The 21,205-nt window shown below is 45.1% G+C and overlaps 1 protein-coding gene across 1 annotated transcript in view; it reads left to right on the forward strand.

The window, feature by feature from the left end:
• The window catches only part of CACNA1I (calcium voltage-gated channel subunit alpha1 I), a 917,463-nt gene that overhangs the window by 753,526 nt on the left and 142,732 nt on the right, over window positions 1–21,205 (forward strand). Inside the window, exon 17 of the mRNA XM_044301221.1 lies at window positions 19,654–19,754. Within this exon, the coding sequence (XP_044157156.1) occupies window positions 19,654–19,754 (101 nt within the window). The remainder of the gene's footprint in view (window positions 1–19,653; window positions 19,755–21,205) is intronic.

Here is a 21,205-nt window from a genome sequence, read left to right on the forward strand (position 1 = left end):
TTTTGCGGTTACTTCAATTCCTGTTGACGCATAATTTCTTCACCTTCGACGGTCGCGTTTACCACCAGCTCAGGGGCACGGCCATGGGTTGTTCCTGTGCGCCGTCTTATGCCAATCTGCTCCTGGGCTGGTGGGAGGCGACCGTGGTTTTTGGGGAAGGTGAATCGATGACCGGGCCCATCACATTATGGGCCCGGTACATCGATGACATTCTGATTGTCTGGAATGCGGGCACTCTGGATTTCAAAAGGTTTGTGGACTCTCTTAACAATAATAGTATCGGTCTCCGTTTTACCTACGAGATTGGCGAGAGTTCACTGCCTTTTCTAGATGTCCGCATTTCCAAGAACCCTGGTGGTGAGCTCTCCACAACTGTTTTCCGCAAGACCACTGCTACAAACTCTGTCTTACACTGGCAGAGTAGCCACCCTCTGCCACTAAAGAGGGGAATACCTTATGGACAGTATCTGCGTTTACGCAGAAACTGTTCTGAGGAACAAGAATTCCTACGGCAAGCAGCAGACCTCCGGCAAAGATTCAGGGCCAGGGGTTACCCCGATTTGGTTTTGAGAGGAGCCTTCTGGAGGGCAAAGAATACTCCAAGAGAGACACTACTTATCCCTAAAATTAAACAGGAAAGTGACAGGAAGGTGAGATTTATCACAACTTTTGATGGTTCCGCAAAGGAATCAAAAGAGATTCTAAAACGACATTGGCCCATTTTACTCATGGACCCTGATATCCGGGAAGTCCTGCACGAACATCCACAGGTGACCTTTAGGAAGGGACAAAGTCTTAAAGATCTTTTGGTGCATAGCCATCTTGCACCACCAGTGAAGCCAAGTATGTGGCTTGGACGACAGCCTGTGGGTTGTTTTAGATGCAGTGGGTGCGTGGCCTGCAGTAACATAAGCCCAGGAAAAACTTTTTATAGTACAAACCTTAAACGAAACTTTGAGATTAGAAATTTCATCTCTTGCAGAACTGTTGGGGTGATATACAAAATCACTTGTGTTTGCCACATGGAGTACATTGGGAAAACAAAGCGCGAGTTGCGTAGACGCATTGGAGAGCATCTCCTAGATATCGAAAAACACCGCGATACCCCAGTGGCACGACACGTGTGTGAATTACACCAAGGCAATCCCAAGGTCATTAAGGCTATGGGTATAGAGACTGTGAGCCCCCCCAAAAGAGGTGGGGATTGGGATAGGATTCTCCTACAGCGTGAGACAAGGTGGATATTTCTTTTAAAGACTGTCACACCTAACGGTCTCAATGAACAGTTAAATTACAGTTGTTTTTTGTAGACTGACAGCCCTAGAGGATCTATACCACCGCTATCACCACCTCTCTGCAAATAACTCGAACATATAAGTGATCATCCATCTATTCCTGCCAATTGCTGCTATCTTTAAAAACACCTGACACAGATACTTTCTAACACATATGTGTGGTCTGAATACCCATTTGATAAATCAACGGCACCATAATATTGCAACGTTAGGCTATAGATAATTTACTTATATTGACCAAGAGCCCACATGGGATAATATCTTATCTCTTGTGACTATCTTATCTAACTTGTCGTGGTGTGTTCTTTCACTATCCGTCAGCAGTTCCGACCTCATATGGGAAGAATAGCCCCAAATATCAAAAATCAGAGCCGATTGTGGCTTAACATGCTTGGCTGTACCTACACTTGTCCGATTGTAGGTACATCATATGCAGACTACGAAATATCAAGGACCTGAGTCGCCTCTAACTTCTCCTGTTTTTGGTATTTGCTTCCGCGATCTCGCGACATCTGATGCGAGTTCGCGCATGCGCAAAAGTGCGTTTCGCATCAGGCACTTGTTCTGCGCACCAAGCCTCGTTTTCAACTCTGAGTTGTGCGCATGCGCGACGCTTACGTGCGGGCGAGCGCTGCGTCACCTGACGTGTCTCACTGACGTCACCAGCAGCGGGAACTGGGCTATTTAAACCAGGAATGAACGCCAGGTTAGTTGGCGTCCCATATGCAGCTACACATATCGGTTTACTGCATATTCCTAAACCCCTCCATCTATGGGGTTGCCCACAGAGGAGCCGATTATCTTTGTGCACCTACTGACCACTTTTGACTGATTGTGTCATCTCTGGTCATCAGGTCTTTCTCACTTCATCTGTGATTGACCTATTTTCACTATTATATCATCTCTCCTGATGAACTGCCTAATGTCCTGGCAGTGAAACATGCGTGTAGGGACAATGCTCATGCATTAATTAGGGACATATAGTTTATAGAATTAGGGAAAGGTTCCGGACAGGGTCGTCCTTTCAAGGACGAGTGCCCTGTGGTCAGGTTGCTAACACATTTCTAGTTACTAGGGTACTGGCTAGACAGTTATAGGATTTCCTCAGGGACCCTACACACATGTGGTAAACTGTCAGCCCGTTATTATCCCCCTTTTGGTTCATCCGACCATCCATACAGGAAGAACGTCTACTGGATCATCGTGTGTTGAAGCAACTGACAACCAATCCTGGGTACCGGTAGGACACACTGGTTCACCCTTTAAGTGCCGCCGTGCACTTTAAATTTACTTTATCAATATACTGAGATGACCATGGGCCATAGCCATTGAGGGCCCAGCACCGTGTTCATCTCACTATATTTAAATATTTTTTCGCACATTGTATCAAGGATTTTAGAAAAATAGACATTAAATGTTATGTTTTAAGATTATTCCTCCTGAGTGATAATTGTTTTCTGGATAATCAAGAAGGCAGATGCAGCTTGATCTGACCTCCTTAAGTACTTATGAATTTTGACTATCCTGTACTCCACTGGCCTGCAGTAAAATTGATATCCAATGACTGTCTAATATATCTCTTTAGGGATTTAGGTCAAAAGCTTAGGGCAAGGACCTCAAAGGTAGTATTTTTCAAAATACTACTGGTACCACGAGCCACACAAGAAAGGCAGCGGCAGATTAGGTAGGTTAACAAGTGGCTCAAAAACTGGTGTAGGAAGGAGGGGTTTGGGTTCCTGGAGAACTGGGCCAACTTCTCTGTTGGCTACAGGCTCTATCGTAGGGATGGGCTGTACCTCAATGGGAAGGGGCAGCTGTGTTGGGGGAGAAGATGACTAGAAGTTTGGAGGAGTGTTTAAACTAGGGACTGGGGAGGAATGGAAGGAGGGACTAGAACAGCTCAGAAGGAAAAGCGTAGGGTAAAAAATATACATAAACTTCTTAAATGTATGTATACTAATGCCAGAAGCCTGACTAATAAAACTGGGGAACTGGAATTAGTGACTATGACTATAGTGGGAATAACTGAGACATGGCTGGATGATAGCTATGACTGGGCGGTTAATATACAGGGTTGCAGTCTGTTTAGAAAGGATCTTCAAAACAGGAGAGGGGAGGGGTCTGCCTTTACGTAAAGTCCTGTCTAAAGCCCACAGTCCGAGAAGATATAAGTGAGGGACATGAACATGTGGAGTCACTGTGGTTAGAAATACATGGAGGCAAAAACAATAATAAATTACTAATAGGAGTTTATTATAAACCACTAGTGTTGAGTGAGCATGCTTGGCCAAACTGCCAAATACTGCAGGTGCTCCAGTACAATTTAATATAATGAAAGTGAATGGGAGACCCGAGCATTAAACCAGGCACCCCCTGCTGTGAAGAAGAGAGGATGTCTGGTTCACCATAAAAGGTTAGAAATTGATGGAAACACAATCAAAATAGTTTGGAAACAGCATTAAGAGGATGGCTGGATGCGTCTTGGACTCCTATTATCTACAACATACAATAGACAACCACACAAAGGATATATGCCAAAAGCCCTATATATGCAAGCCATAAATCTATCCATGAGACAGATGACAGGCTTAGTCAGCATACTTTACAATGGCAGTCACCTAACTGAGAGCCAGTAAGCCTCAAAGTTACTTCAGATCTGTTGGATGGCTTGGGTGGACCTGCGCACCTAGATCAATATCATTAGGGAGACAAAAAGTTTTCTGATTGTCCTAACATAATATTCAATAACCTTTCTATAAAGTTTTGTCATGTAAAAACTCATTTGCATAAACATGGGAATATGGGAAAGACATGCAAATGAGCAGAATCTGCCTTGTTTTTCAGTTTAAAAACCATTTGCATGAAAAATTTGTGATCTGCACTACTCATGAACAGCACCATCTATTGGTTTCATAGTCTTATGACAGGATTATTAGCGTAGAATATATGCAATCTACACTACTCATGAATAGCACCATCTATTGGATTCATAGTCTTGTTATAAGGCTATGAAACCAATAGATGGTGATGTCCATGAGTCATTACAAGCAGGGAAATAGTCCTCAGATACACCATAGAAAGCTTATATTACCGCAGATAAAGTGCTAGAAGATGTGTGAATGACAGCAGCAATCCGATATACTCCTCAGTGTTAGCGCAGGCTATTATAGGCTGAGTGCTACACGGCCCCAACAAGATGAACAGCGCCATCTATTGGTTTTATAGTCTTATGACAAGTGTAATAGTCTTGTCATAAGACCATGAAACCAATAGATGGTGCTTAATTGCCGTTCTGCTGTGAATTGTGATTATTATGATATTTTTGGGGGGTTATTAATCAGAAAAAAATGTCGCAGCGAGAGGCCGGAGCTCCCTGTGTCATCTAGAGGCTGTGTCTTAACCAGCAACCCAGCGGTGCTTGAATAGTTGACTCGGTCTTCAAGTTTGTCGCAAGTGACGTCAGACACCCCTAGCCAGGAGGCGATGCTTTACTCTGACACAAAGCTTAGTTGGCATGGCCCAGGAGCAGGCCCTGAGCCTCCACCTGTCCTTAACCTTCCTATATCACTTTCTGTTCCCTCAGCGTGAGAAGTATTATATGTCATAGGCTCGGCTACACTTTTCAGCGAGGACGAGCTACTAGAGGACAGTCATCAGCTACTGACAATCCAAGATCTGGAGGAGACATCCGCCGCTTCCTCCAGTAGGCGGGCAAGTAGTGATGATGAGAGTTTCTTGGGAGCAGGTGTTGCGAGTGGTCAGGCTCCTGGCCCTGAGACCATTGAGAGGGACATCAGTGACGTGCAGACAGTAGCGGATGATAACTATGTAGCCAATTGCATTTGGGAGCCGGTGAAAAAGGGGCTTCATCGTCATCATCAGGAGAAGACAGAGGCAGCGGCTGAGCCAGCAGGGTGGCAGCGAGGATGTGAGTCAGCATGGTGGCAGCATTAGTAGCCAAAAATGCCAGGGGTAGGCCTCCCGCTGCACAGGAGTCTACTGGCCTGGAAAGTAGCAGTGCAGGGGTTCACGGAGGCAGAGGTAGCAGGCAGTAAGAGCTGAGTGTTGGGAAGAAAATAACATACTCGGCTGTGTGGTAATTGTTTGTTAGGCTGCCAGAGGAGGTGAAAACGGCCATTTTCAGAATTTGTGGGCAGAAGGTGAAGCATGGCCATGGTGCCAATTTTGGTACCACTGCCCTGCATCAACACATGCAGAGACACCATAAAGTGGCCTGGGAGAACCGTGGCTCTAATGTGGTGGTCCAGCCTGCTGCAGCAACCGCTGCATCACCCAGTGGCACACACCTAATTTCATGCAGTCAAGGCTCCACCACCTCAGCCGAAGGGAGCTGTCTGTCCTTCCCATCATCTGTCTGTCCTTCCCTGATGCTCCTGCTCCTCCTACAACTTGTCAGTCATTCCGTCAGCAATCGATTACAGAAGCAATTTCCAAGAAACAACAGTATGCGTGCACTCCAATCCAACGGCACGGAAGCTGAACGTGCTCCTGGCCAAGTTGTTGGTGCTGCAGTACCTCCCTTTCCAAGTGGTGAACTCTGCACCTTTCAGAAAACTGATGGCTTGTGCCGAGCTGAGGTGGAGAGTCCCAAGCCGTAATTTCTTTGCAAAAAAGGCAGTACCAGCCCTGCACACATATGTAGAACAGAAGTTAGGCCAGTCCTTGAGCCTGTCGGTGTTAAAGTGCACGATAGCACCAAAGTGTGGGACTGTAACTGCGGTCAAGGACAATATATGTCCTTTATGGCCCACTGGGTAAATGTGGTTCCTGCCCAGCCACACCAGCAACTCGGCCAGGTGATGCTGCTTCCGCCTTAACATTCTCACGCCGTTGGTCCTGTGATAATGTCCACCTCTGCCTCCTCATCCTCCACCATGTGCTCAGACATCACTGCAGGGACAATTCACAGTACTCCACCAGCATACTTACTTGTGGAGGGTACGGCTGTGTCACGTTGTTCTGCACCTAGTTTGCCTGGGCGAACGGAGTCACACAGGAGAGGAACTGCTCTGTGTCCTTCATCAAGAAATCGAATCCTGGCTTTCTCCTCGAGAACTCAAAATCGGAACCATGGTGACCGACAACATGGTGCTGCGTCAAGAAGCGATGAGCCATGCGCCTTGCATGACGCACGTGCTCAATCTGGTTGTAAAGCGGTTCATGAAGTCTTCCACCCATCTGCAATGCATCCTAAAAATTGCTAGGAAACTTTTCATGCACTTCAGTCACTCGTTCACCACAAAGCACACCCTCCTTGACCTACAGCGGCAGAATGGCATCCCCCAACATAGGCTGATATGCAACATTTCCACCCATCCTCCATATGTTGGACAGATTATATGAACAGAGAAAGGCCATAAATGATTTCTTGATGATACAGGAGGACAGAATCACTCTTCTGTGTAACTTCAATGTTAGCTAATGGCAGCTCATGCGTGACACCTGCCTTTTGATCAGGCCCTTTGAGGAGGCCATTTTATTTGTCAGTCGCTAGGACTACAGGATGAACAACATCATTCCATTGATTCGTGTCCTGGAACTGATACTGCTAAATCTGGCTGGCCAGGGGACAGGGGACGTGGCGACTACATCTCACGACCACATGAGCCCTGTGGGGGCTGAACTAGAGGAGGAGGAGGGCATTCAAGCACAAGCAATACTTAGAGAAATGGCTGGTCTTTCTACACAGGTGACAGGAGAGGAGGAACAGGAGCAGCCAGAGGAGCTACAGGGTGATGAGGAAGACGAAGAAGACACATCGTGGCAGTATGCAGTGGAGAGTCACTTGCGCAAATTGCCAGATGGATGCTTAGTTGCTTGTGTAGTGACAGCTGAATTGTCACCATTTGGCAGAGGAATGACTACTGGCATTCCACCATGCTAGACCCTCACTACTGGTCCAAAATGGGGGCCTTTTTTACACCCACTGAGAGGGAGGACAAATTGAACCACTATCGAGACATGCTATGTAGTCAGTTGGCCGCTGCCTATGTGAGCCATCGCCCATCCTCAGGCAGGTCTGACCAGGAGGGCCCTCAGCGCTCACGTTCCAATGCCATGTCTGCTGGGGAGGGGGGTTGGGGGGTAGTACTAGTTCCATCAGCAGAAACTTAAGTCTATAGTCTCTGATGAGCAGTTTTCTTCACCCGCCTACAGAAGAAATTACTCACCAGCAGGTAGACATAGAGCAGAACCTGAACCAGCTAGTTGTGGCATACTTGGAGTGCACCCTGCAACCCCACATTGAAGATCCTCTGGACTACTGGGCAGCTAATCTGGATTTGTGGCCCTAACTGCTAGAGTTTGCCCTGGACAAGATTTCCTGCACGGCCAGCAGTGTGGCATAAGAGCGTGTTTCAGTGCGACTGGGGCCATAGTTACCCCAAGGATAACTCGCTTGTCCGTCCAAAATGTTCGAGACACTGACCTTTGTGAAGATGAATCAGGCATGTGCAGCAAGCCGAATCGGGGTTATGCACACTGGCGCAATAATATGCACTGACTGGGTCAGGTGTAAATGATAATTAAGAGTTTTTGTTTGTGACGCCAATTGCAGCGTGCGCAGGGTACAGTCTCAGGGCCCTTAAAGGTGTTACAACTCACATACCAGGTGAGGAATGCCAGAGTGGTGTAATGTCTCTGTGTAGTAGGTATAGTGTCAACGGTGTCTCCTACCTGGGTACGGCTGGACTCCTGGATCCTGGCTCACTTGCAATAAATAAGTGTTGCTAGTAGGAGTAATTGAGGAATGAATGAGATCCAGACTTGAAGTATAATTCAACTTGTCTTTACTGAAGGCAGCATTAATCCATATGAGATACAGCATTAGTCTTGGGTCCCAGCAGGTATTGGCAATATGTGGCAGGGATCAATATCTCTTCTACTCCTATCATGTGCCTGGAGAATATGGCAGGAATCTATATCTTCTGCTCTGTCTATCTTCTGCTGTGTATGGGACTGACTAGCTGAGGAGGAATTTGGCTTCTCCTGGTCTCTGTCATAGTTACTCACAGTTATGCTCACAGGGAATGGCTCTTCATGGAGGACTGGAGGTGGCTGCTTGCTTGTCAACCAGCTGAGGCTGAAGGGCTCAGACTGGGAATAGTGATCTTTGGCCTCAGCCGAGGCACGATCTTGGGTTGGGATCCCTAGAACTGGGAGCTCCTACCAACACAGCCTTCCCCTAGCCGGGGTGGCTGGTACGCTAAACTTAACTTCCTTTCCTCCCCATGAGGCAGGATGTGGGAACATTCCACACCTCCTCAAAGAGGGGGAGCTAAACTGGAATAAACTATTCCAGTTTAGATATACTAAACTGACACTAAGTTCCTGGTCACACATTGCTGCCACCTGCTGGTGTACATAGAAAACTACAGCAAATACATGATACAGGCCTAGAAAATGCACATTATGAAAGATGCAATGTTAGATTACACAGGATGACAATATACATACACTTAACAGGCTGTAGCGGGGTAAAAGAGTTTTGTAACATAACTCTGGGATGTTACACATGGATCAGCCAGGATTTTCAAACATCAGTGCCTGAAGCATCAGACTAGATCATCTATGGTGCCACACCTACACTTTGACAAAAGAGACCTGTTTCTTCTGGCTACCAGCTTCAGCTACTATTCTGATGCTGACTCCCCCCTGATGCCACACCTGCTGCCAGGTTCTCCTACAGGCACCTACCATCTTCAGCTGGTATTGGTATTTCCACCCACCTCCCCACTATGTCACTGTGCCACTCTGTGGTAGTGCTGCCACCTCCCCACTATTTCACTGGGCCACTATTTGGTCTCCTCATGCTGCTGCCACCTCACCCCTATGTAGTCTCCTCATGCTGCTGTCATATCACCACTATGTCACTGGGCCACTATGTGGTCTCCTCATGCTGCTGCCACTTCACCACTCTGTGTTCTCCTCATGCTGCTGCCACATCATCACTATGTCACTTGGCCATTCTGTGGTCTCCTCATGCTGCTTCCAGGTCACCACTATGTCACTGGGCCACTCTGTGGTCTCCTCATGCTGCTGCCACCTCACTACTTGTGGTCTGCTTGTGCTGCTGCCACCTCACTACTTGGTGGTCTCTATATGCTATTGCCACCCCCCCACTATTTCACTGGGCCACTATGTGGTCTCCTCATGCTGCTGCCACCTCACTACTCTGTGGTCTCCTCATGCTGCTGCCACCTAACCACTATGTCACTGGGCCACTCTGTGGTCTCCTCATGCTGCTACCTCACCACTCTGTCACTGGGCCACTCTGTGGTCTTCTCATGCTGTTCCCACCTTCCTCACTCCATGACTTTTTGGCCTGGTTGACATAATCATTAATATGACCCTTCTTCTGATCTGTCAGAAGGACAGAAAAATGAGACGCACAATGGATCCTGTCTATGTAGCAGCTATAAGGCCTGTATGACATGGTCCCTATTTTGCATCAGAATTGGCTTATGATTTGGTAGCCAAAAGCAGGAGTGGGCACAAAACACAGAAGACATTCAAAGATTCCATTCACGTGTCATCTCTGTTTTGGATCCACTTCTGTTTTTTTTTTGGCTTTAGCAATACTGATGAATTACTGACCAACTGCTGACCGAGTGAATGCGGATGCTCAACAAACAGGATCCGTTTTTTGGGGGTTATTGTTCTGATGGATCAGAGGAAGGACAAAATAATCAGTGACTTCAACAAAAACTTACTGCTAACACCCACTCTGTCAGGAAGGTGCTCTACTTGTAAAAGCTTTACTAGAACAGGTTCTGTAGACATCTATGTGGAATCTGCTGACGACGATGTAAAAGGAGTGCGCTCTTTCACGCTATAGTAGAATCTTTAGTTCACACTTGAGTTATTTGGTCAGTTTTAGCCCTGTACTTGACCAAATGAGTGAAATGTGAAGAGATTCTAAGAGTGACGCCTGTCATGTGCTTGTCATACTGACTCACAGTATTGTTTCACTACCACAGCAGACTCCCTATGCGCTTTACTGCAAGGCACAGTATTCTGCACCACTTAACAGGCTCTCGGCAGCCAGGAAATAGATGTTTTTTAACGTGATTAGCCACGAATAAATTCGGATCGGATCTAATCTTTTCAGAAAATTCAGCGAACTGACCGTATTGAATTTTTGAGAAATTCGCTCATTTCTAATTATAATGCTGATCCTTTATTAGGTGTTTTATATAACAAATCATACTGATGTTCCGAAACTACTATCCACATCTTATTCTAATTTTTGGGGGGATTTAATAAACCTTAAAGTCCTTATTTTTTTTGGGCAACAATAACCTAGAAATTCCCAAAGTTAACTCTTTGACACCTTTAAATATGAAATGAATTTTCCAGGAGTGCAGTATTGATGACCTATCTTCAGGAAAGGTCATCATAGAATGTGTCGGCAGATAAGAACCATTTGGCTCATCTAGTCTGCCCAATAAAATATTTAATCGTCGGGGGCCTGACTTCAGGAATTTCCGCGAATCAGCTGTTTGAAGAGGCTGTGATGCTCTGAGGCCAGTGACATTATGTTCATCAGTCAAATGGCCTATGTGCAGCTCAGTCTCATACAAGTGAATGGGCCTGGACTGCAATACCAAGCACAGCCACTACACAATGTGTGGAGCTTGGTCAAAATGCTCACGGGAGCACTACAGCGTCTTCAAACAGCTGATCAGCAGGAGTGCCAGGTGTCAGTCCCCCACTGATCAGATATTGATGACCTGTCTTAATGGTAAGTAATCAATACTGTACCACTTTAGATCCAAACCATCGAAGTGGTTAACCTGCAGCCACTACTTGACCAATATTCTTCTTACTTTTTTTCACTTTCTTGTAGTCTATTAATTGTATCAATGATGTAAAGGAAATCAGTATACCATGCAGTGTTCTCCTGCTGAGTAATATGCTTGTTATACACAGTATTCTATGGAAATAGACTGAGCTGCAGCATTTTATTACCACAGTTTGACATCATCTTTAATTTTTCTCTTATTTAAATGTAACATGGACAGAGAGTAGGCTCGGTTGCCCATTATCTGTGTGGTAGACATTTATTGCTCTAAAAATGGCAAAATCATCAAATCCCCTTAACTAGTAATAGTTTTTTTGCACAATGATTTTTTTGTTAGAAAGAACCACCCAAAAAAGTTTAAAACATAAAAACATGATGTGTCCTGCTGCTGAAATGCTTAGATGTTATCTGTAGAAAAACCTAGCAGCAAGTGTTTGATTCCCCTGCAGTTCCACCAAAGGAGAAATGAAACAGTACATACAGTAGCTAACATTGAAATCAATAGCTTGTCTATGTAATGCTGTCATAAATCAATGTGTTGTCTACAGTGTCAGACTGGAGTACCTAGGTCCCACCAGTGTAATTGATTCTGGGGGCCCACCTTAAGGCTCCTGCACAAAAACTTATTTTTTTTTCGTGTCCATACCATTTTTGTGTGTGGTCTGTATGTGAAACCATTCACCTCAATGGGGCCACAAAAAACGGAAATGACTCTGTGTGCATTCCATGTCTGTATGTCCGCATGGCCGTTACGCAAAATTATAGAACATGTCCTATTATTGTCAACATTACAGACAAGGATAGAACTGTTCTATTAGAGGCTATTTCAAGGCTCTCACAAGCGGCCCAAAACGGATCAGTTTAGCCCATCAGTTTGCCTCTGTTCAGCATCCATTCCGCTCTGGAGGCGGACACCAAAACGCTGCTTGCAGCGTTTTGATGTCCGTCTGACGAAACTGAGCCAAACGGATCCGTCCTGACTTACAATGTAAGTCAATGGGGACGGATCCGTTTTTACTGACACAATACAGTATGGTGCAATTGAAAACAGATCCACCTCCCATTGACTTTCAATGTAAGTAAAAAAAGATCCGTTTGCATCATCATGAACAAAAAACAACAACAATCGTGTTCATGAGCCCTTACAGTGATAACAGAAATATTAAAGATGAAGTATGATGGTAGACACTTACAGCAAAATGCACAAACTTACATGTTGCAGAATTTAGGCTACTTTTACACTTGCAGTCGCAGCGTCCGGCAGGATGTTCCGGCGGTGGAACAGCCTGCGGCATCCGTGCTAACGCTATCCCACCGTGCCACCAGCAGTCCTCTGTAGTTTTTGTCCGACCGCCTCTTGGCATGCTTGGCATGCTTGCCATGCTGCGGCTGGACCTCCGGCCCGCCCCCATTATAGTGAATAGGGCCAGAGCCTACCTCCGGCAGCACGGTGGGCTAGCGTAAGCACAGATCTGGCAGTCTGTTCCCCTACTGGAATAGCCTGCCAAACCACACTTCTGCAAGTGTGAAACTAAAATAGAAATGCTCGCCTGTTGAAGGGCCTGTGTCCACTTTTCTAGTTATCCTTTATCCACAGAATCAGGGATAACTAAGTGATCCGTGGGGGTCTGAACGCTGAAGCCCCCACTGATCCCCCTTCTTGACTGAGTGGCAGGTCGAGCATATGCCCTGCCTCTCCATCCATTATCTATGGAGTTGCCGGAGATGGTGGAGTACAGCTCTGGCGAATTCCAGTGGTCCCAAAGAGAATTAATGGAGCAGCAGGGCATATGTGTAGCCTGTCACACCATAAACAGGGGGAACAGGACCCGTTTGTGGGATCAGTTTAGGTTGCAGAATCGGACCCCACTATTTATATAGTTACCCCCAGTTGTGTGGAGAGGATAACTTGAAAACCCGTACAACCCCTTAAAATCCTCCACCACTCCACCACCAGTATCTCTTTACATTGCAGCAGTGATGCCTGTTAATATGGAATATCATCACTGCCACCATGTAAACCATACATGTCAATACTGGAGAATATGACGCACTGTGCAGAATTTTTCGGGCATAAGTCCAACCCCCTTTGCAGGTCACAACCTTTAACAAAGCCCAAGCAAAGGTTCTAGAGGAACAATGTGAGCAAAGGGCACAAATGGAGGGTCATAAATGAAGCAGAGACATTAGGGTTACCTGAGGCAGGCTAATAGTGGGGATCCTGGAGCAGGGGTAACTGGAGAAGAGGCAATATTAGTGGTGGATTTAGAGTGAGGGTATCTGGAGATGCGGCACTTATGGGGATGCACCTAAAGCAGAGGCATTAGGGTCACCTGAGGCAGGGTAATAGTGGGGATCCTGGAGCACCTGCAGGGGTATTAGGGGGCAACTGGAGAAGATTCAGTATTAGGGGTGCTTTTAGAGTGGGGGCATTGAGGGGCATCTGGAGCTGGGGCACTTATGGGGGTGCACCTAAAGCAGAGGCATTGGGGAGGACCTAGGGCAGAGTCCCCCCAATGCCTCTCTGAACTCTACAGAGAGCAGCACACATTCATAGATCTGTGTCTGCTATAAACAAATCCCCTATTTCCCCCTTACAGTCTCCTACAGCTCACTACTGTCACTCACCTGAGAAATCAGCCCAGCAGCCACAGTTTCCTGACAGCAGGGAGGGCAGGAGGAGGCAGACACCTTCTCTCCTTCATCACAGCCAGTATCTAGAAGATACTGTGGGGCCTCCTGCACAATGTACACCAGAAGGAGGCTTCATCACTGTGTGATACTGCCACCCAGTGGTTACAATAATTATCTCTCCTGAGAAAGGACAAATAATTACTCCTCCATCTTATTTTGGGCGCAGGAGACTGGGGGCCCACCAAGGCCTGACACGGCACGGTGTGGGTGGTAAACTGTACACCAAACACAGGAGGGAAGGGAAAAGGTACTAGGCCTGGAAACTAGGGAAAGGGGAAAGGTCACCACCTAGTGAATCTCTAAACCGAGCACTGACTACTATTAGTATGAACAGACCTCGATGGTAGGAATGTTCATACGCAGGAACCTAGAACAGTGTCTTACCCTAAAGGGCCCTGGAAATAGGTTCAGGACAAAAGATGAGCTGTTCATTCCCTGCTGAGGAAACAGGAGACTCCCTCAGGCGGAATACCAAAAGATAGGGGAATACAACAAACAAGAAATAGGTAAAAGACACTTAACTCCAAAGTACGCGGACGAGCAGGAACTCAGAGGAGAACCAAACACCAGCACTTCCACAACCAGAAAGGAGCTATCAAACGCATAGCATGATGGGTGAGACCAGACTAAATAGAGGAGTTGGAATGACCACTTAAGCTACACCAGCAACAACACAGAAACAAGTGAAACCAAAGAGGCTGTCAGATCACATCATGTGCAGCCAGTCTCTTAGATCTTCTGACCCCTGTCACAGGAGAGACCGTGACACCGCCTCCCCAGTGGGCCAGTCCGAGCCTGGTTGTCTATATAATGCTGTCTGAAATCAATGGGTTGTCTGCTCTTTGACCCAGGGAAAATCTATTTAAACACTGACAATTAGGACGTATAGTAAACTTAGGTAGCTTACTAATATATTTTTATTTATTATTTTGTGACTTAGAAGTCTGTCCATTAGACTTTACCATTGGGTGTTCGCATGATATAATAATCTGATGCTATCCTTTCCTTCTTAAATTCTGAAATTATAAAGTTAGTCACATCTAGACAACTACAAATAACCCCCTTGGTGATGCTTTGTTTTGCATATAATGATTCAGTCAGCTACTAGACATGTGGATTCTCAAAATTGTTGGCTAGACTAGGGTCAGAAGTCTAAGGGATTCCCTGGTCATTCCTCTTATCCCCCCAAGGATGTATGGACTTTGCTGAAGGAAGATCTTAAAGTTGCAGTTCCCAGAATAGTCTCCATTTGGCAGCAGTAGTGCCGATGCACTACAACTGCAAAAAAAGGGGTCAGTCAGCACATCCCAATGTGCAGGTGCACAATGCCATGGCTAGAAACACGAAGAAAAAAAGAGTGCGACAGCACTCTACAAACAAAAATAAAGTACGATAATGCCATATTTATAGAAAACACCAGCAGAAGGACCAGGCTTCACATGGGTATATTTCATCTATTTAATTTAATGTTTGTGTGTGTCGTTAAAAGATATTGACAGTATCCACAATAACAGTGACATCTACAGTACCCCTCCCCTTCAACAGTGACCTCCACAATGGCCTGCCCCCTTAACAGCAACATCCACAGCGCCCGCCCCTTTGACAGTGACCTCCACAGTGGCCGTCCGTTTATTAGTCACCTCCACAGTACCCAGTCTAGTTAACAGGGATTTACACAGTAACCCGCCTCCTTAACAGTGATCTCTACAGAGCTCTGTTCCCTTAAAATGTGACCTCCACAACACCCCGCCCCCTTAACAGGGACCTCTATAGCACCAAGCCCGTTAACACTGACCTCCATAGCAGACCGTCCCCTTAACTGTGACCTCCACAGTTCTCTGTCCTCTTAACAGAGACCTCCACTGCGCCCCCCCGTTACCTCCATAGTACCCCATTTTCTTAACAGTGATTTCCACAACACCACTCCCCTTAACAGTGGCCTCTACAGCAATCTGCCACTTAACACTCACCTCCATAGTGGACCGCCCCCTTAACTGTGACCTGCACAGCAGCCTGCTCCTAGGGTGGCCTTAGGTCCGATTTTAGGTAGGACAGCCAGCTTTCATACTCCCTGTCCTCCGTCCGTCACAGGACCTGGACGGACACAGGAATATTCTTTTAAACAGCTCACTCTGAGACAGCAGTACTGTGCTGTCTGAGCATGAGCTGCAGGGAGAAAGTCACCCTCCCTCTATCCCCTGCAGCTGACAGAAATTGATTTTTACCTTCCTTTTTTCAATCCCTATCGGCTGCGGAGTGGGAGGGGGTGTGGCCTGGGTGTAGCGGGACCTGGGGGCAGAGTTTTAAGGTCTGTTTTTTGAGGGTGGCCTGAATATCCACCCTACCTGCCCTGTGAACTGTGACCTCCACAGCACTTTACTCCCTAACAGTGTCATCCATAGTGCCCTGCCCCTTTAAAGCTGACCTGCAGCAGTGAAGAAAAAGCTGGGTTGTTATGGAAACCTGGAGTAAAACTGTGTGTATGTGGAGACTGATGGCCTGTAAGCTTCTATTGGCTGATAAGGGACATGTGACCGTGTGTATGGCAGTTGGGATATGAAGAGAAAGACTTGCAGCTTTGTATTGGCTAATGCAGGTAATTTTGGGGGAATATCTCAGGAACGGTACGTCCTAGAGAGCTGTGACCCTCACAAGATTTATTTCCAGGTAGCAAAGGATGTGTATACAAGTTTTGCTGAAATCGATGGTTGCGCTTTTTAAGTGATCGCGGAACATACATACACACATACATACGTTCTACTTTATATATATATATATATACAGACGTGGACAAAATTGTTGGTACCCTTTGGTCAATGAAAGAAAAAGTCACAATGGTCACAGAAATAACTTTAATCTGACAAAAGTAATAATAAATTAAAATTCTATAAATGTTAACCAATGAAAGTCAGACATTGTTTTTCAACCATGCTTCAACAGAATTATGTAAAAAAATAAACTCATGAAACAGGCATGGACAAAAATGATGGTACCCCTAACTTAATATTTTGTTGCGCAACCTTTTGAGGCAATCACTGCAATCAAACGCTTCCTGTAACTGTCAATGAGACATCTGCACCTCTCAGCAGGTATTTTGGCCCACTCCTCATGAGCAAACTGCTCCAGTTGTGTCCGGTTTGAAGGGTGCCTTTTCCAGACTGCATGTTTCAGCTCCTTCCAAAGATGCTCAATAGGATTGAGGTCAGGGCTCATAGAAGGCCACTTTAGAATAGTCCAATTTTTTCCTCTTAGCCATTCTTGGGTGTTTTTAGCGGTGTGTTTTGGGTCATTGTCCTGTTGCAAGACCCATGACCTGCGACTGAGACCAAGCTTTCTGACACTGGCTAGTACATTTCTCTCTAGAATTCCTTGATAGTCTTGAGATTTCATTGTACCCTGCACAGATTCAAGACACCCTGTGCCAGACGCAGCAAAGCAGCCCCAGAACATAACAGAGCCTCCTCCATGTTTCACAGTAGGGACAGTGTTCTTTTCTTGATATGCTTCATTTTTTCGTCTGTGAACATACAGCTGATGTGCCTTGGCAAAAACTTCGATTTTTGTCTCATCTGTCCACAGGACATTCTCCCAGAAGCTTTGTGGCTTGTCAACATGTAGTTTGGCATATTCCAGTCTTGCTTTTTTATGATTCGTTTTCAACAATGGTGTCCTCCTTGGTCGTCTCCCATGTAGTCCACTTTGGCTCAAACAACGACGGATGGTGCGATCTGACACTGATGTTCCTTGAGCATGAAGTTCACCTTGAATCTCTTTAGAAGTCTTTCTAGGCTCTTTTGTTACCATTCGGATTATCCGTCTCTTAGATTTGTCATCAATTTTCCTCCTGCGGCCACGTCCAGGGAGGTTGGCTACAGTCCCATGGATCTTAAACTTATGAATAATATGTGCAACTGTACTCACAGGAACATCTAGTTGCTTGGAGATGGTCTTATAGCCTTTACCTTTAACATGCTTGTCTATAATTTTCTTTCTGATCTCTTGAGACAGCTCTTTCCTTTGCTTCCTCTGGTCCATGTCGAGTGTGGTACACACCATATCACCAAACAACACAGTGATTACCTGGAGCCATATATATAGGCCCAATGGCTGATTACAAGGTTGTAGACACCTGTGATGCTAATTAGTGGACACACCTTGAATTAACATGTCCCTTTGGTCACATTATGTTCTGTGTTTTCTAGGGGTACCATCATTTTTGTCCATGCCTGTTTCATGAGTTTATTTTTTTACATAATTCTGTTGAAGCATGGTTGAAAAACAATGTCTGACTTTCATTGGTTAACATTTATAGAATTTTAATTTATTATTACTTTTGTCAGATTAAAGTTATTTCTGTGACCATTGTGACTTTTTCTTTCATTGACCAAAGGGTACCAACAATTTTGTCCACGTCTGTATATATATATAGATTCTGGTGCTAATGCTACACTTATTTTGCAAATTTGAGGTTCTTGGCAAATATATTTTGTGCAATATTAGGCCCGTCTGCCAAACATGAAGGCGATCTCTATAAGACGGGAACCTAACACTAAATACTACCTGTTATGTGCCATAATGGCCACCATAAAATTCAGGGAGGACAGGTTCCACATGCATGCTGGGTCCACTCTGCTTTTTACTATTTTTGGTACCATAACGGCCTCAAAGTTATTTGCTATACTAGGGTCAGAATTCTAAGGGATTCCCTGGTCGTTCCTCCTATCCCACCAAGGATGTATGGACTTTGCCAAAGGAAGATCTCCAAGTTGCAGTTCCCAGAATAGTCTCCATTTGGCAGCAGTAGTGCTGATGCAGTATTCACATAGTCAGGAATGGAGCCAAGGATCATTGCCTGGAGAGCAGTCAGGAATGTGACAGGTAAGCGGATTGGATTAGACAGGAACTTAGTCAGGAGCAGAGCCAAGTACCAGAAGAAAAATCTAAGGGGCAAGGCAGAGGCAATATCCAGAAACGGGCCTGGATCAGGGTATAGGAGCCAGGGTCTGGATCTACGGACTCTCATCGGGACATGGCACTGGAACCAGGCAAGATAAGTACCATATACACATGTGCACATTATTATGAGAGTGTCTACTGCTTAGGGTAGGTTCACATCTGTGGCAGGTAAATCCAGTATCTTGCTGTGATGGAGGAGCAGATTGTTGGAGCATGCAGCAGTATTTTATGCTGACATTTTATGCAGCGGTATTTTATGCATTTATGCCGGAAACCTACCGGATCTTTGACAGATTCCATTATGCAGAATGGAGATCCAGTGGAACTTGGTGGTGACAGGCTATGCCGGATATAGTGACTCTGATAGTCTGCTTCTCTGCCAGAACAGACTACTGGATTTACCTGCCGCAGATGTGCTACGTGTATAATGCAGATAGCATGACATAATGAAGAAAATTATGTTCTCCTTCAATTCTGATGCGGATATAACAGTTCTTGGCTTCTGAAACTAAAATTAATGATTTGGGGGATGTTAACAAAATAAAGCAATTAGAATGTGATGAGGTATTAATAATAATTTGATTACAGAGGCTTCTAGTCAACAGAGACTTAGCAGTATGGATTGTATTCATATTAATGGCAGCATTATATCTTGAAAAAGACCATAATCAGTACGTTAGTGCTCTTCAAGGGATTTGTGCCAAGTATTTACATGAAAGGTACTGATGACAGCAGAGCGTAATGGCATTTTTGAGATTGTAGATTAAACACTGTGACATCCACAGAGAGTTTACCAAAAGAAAATGACACATTGCTGAATAGTGGCAGAAGATGACAGCTCCAATTACATATAAACAAGTGACTTGTAAATGCTTCTCTCTACAGAGTTTATGTTTCCGAATCAGAAAAATGATTGAAGCGTATCGGCCAGATTGGTGTGAAATACGGGAGGATTGGTCCATATTCCTTTTCTCGCCTCAAAACAGGTAACACATTCAGACTTTGTGGTATGCTTCTACAGAGCTGAGCCAAGCATGCATGTGTATAGGGGAGTCAGGAGAGAAAGCTGTCGGACAAATGAGTATGAGTATAGAGGTTTCCTGGACTACTATGGTTTTTCACAGATATGCTCATGTAGTTGGTTACCTCATGCACATCTTCCTTATGCTTTTTTTTTTTTTTTTTTGGGGCTCTTCTGGCCCATTTTTTTCCATGTAAACAAATAACTGGTTGGTTTACATCCTGTATGTCGGATTTATTTTTGCTGTATTCCAACCAAACCCATGATGCACTTCTCCTTTCTCTGCCACAGCTCCAGCACCGCCCCTAACAACCCCCAGCTAGTTTATAGCCCCTCCCACCCATCCAGTTACATAGACACTCCCCTAGCACTGCCCCTGTTGCGATTTGACATGTCTAAGGACATAAAATCATGTGACCACAGCTCAGAATGGAAAATAAAGGTGAAATAAACACATTACAAATACATTACAAAAATACAGCTACCCTAACGAATAATATTTTGATGCAAACTGAAAAACCTCTTGAAAGGGGTTATCTGACTATGTGTAACCTCTGGATAGGTCATCAGCATCTGATTAGTGGGGATCCAACATCCAAAAACCCTGATGATTAGTTGTTTTCAAAGGCTTGCACTCCTTTGAGAGCTGAGACCTTCTCGCTGCTTACCCTAGACCAGTGACATCATGGCCAGAGGCCACGTGGCCTAGGCACAGCTCAGCCCCATTTTAGTAAAAGATCTTCTCAAAGAGCTGATCATCAGGGGTCTTGGGTGTCAGACTTCCACCGATCAGATGCTGATGACCTATCCAGAGGATAGGTGATCAGTTACAAATAGTCAGATGACCCCTTTTAAGTAAAGAGTTGTGCTAAAGTATTTTACTCAGCATAAAGTAACCTAGGTCTGCATCATACCCTTTACTAAGTTTCATGGTATGGCCTGGTGAGGAAGTTCGGCAGGCTAGAGCCCTTACCTATTTAGACAATTCCCAAATGTAATTCTATATCTTTTACATTGTAGCTTTTGAGTTGGAATTGGGTTGGGTAACAACTATTATCTCCTAGCAGCAAGACTCCACATGACCCAAATGACCTGGAATCAGAGACTGAGCTATCCAAACCAGATAGCTCTTTAAACCACATGCAATACATATCAAAATTTTTATTTTAAAGCAATTCTCCAGGCTCCTCTTTACTAAGGCTCATTGGACCCAGTATACTAATGTGTCCACCCTTAAAGGGGTTCTCCGAGAATTAAGAAATTTAAAATACTTCAATATTACTTTACTATAATTGTATTCCCAAATACCTTTCATTAGTTATAATCGGTTGTTTTGTCTGTGGAGAAATCATCAGGGGAAATAGAATGGCCATTGTCCTATTAGTACATACAAAACCTGTTCTAATCACACAACAA

Source organism: Bufo gargarizans, chromosome 7 (assembly GCF_014858855.1).
Source record: "Bufo gargarizans isolate SCDJY-AF-19 chromosome 7, ASM1485885v1, whole genome shotgun sequence".
NCBI lineage: Eukaryota > Metazoa > Chordata > Amphibia > Anura > Bufonidae > Bufo > Bufo gargarizans.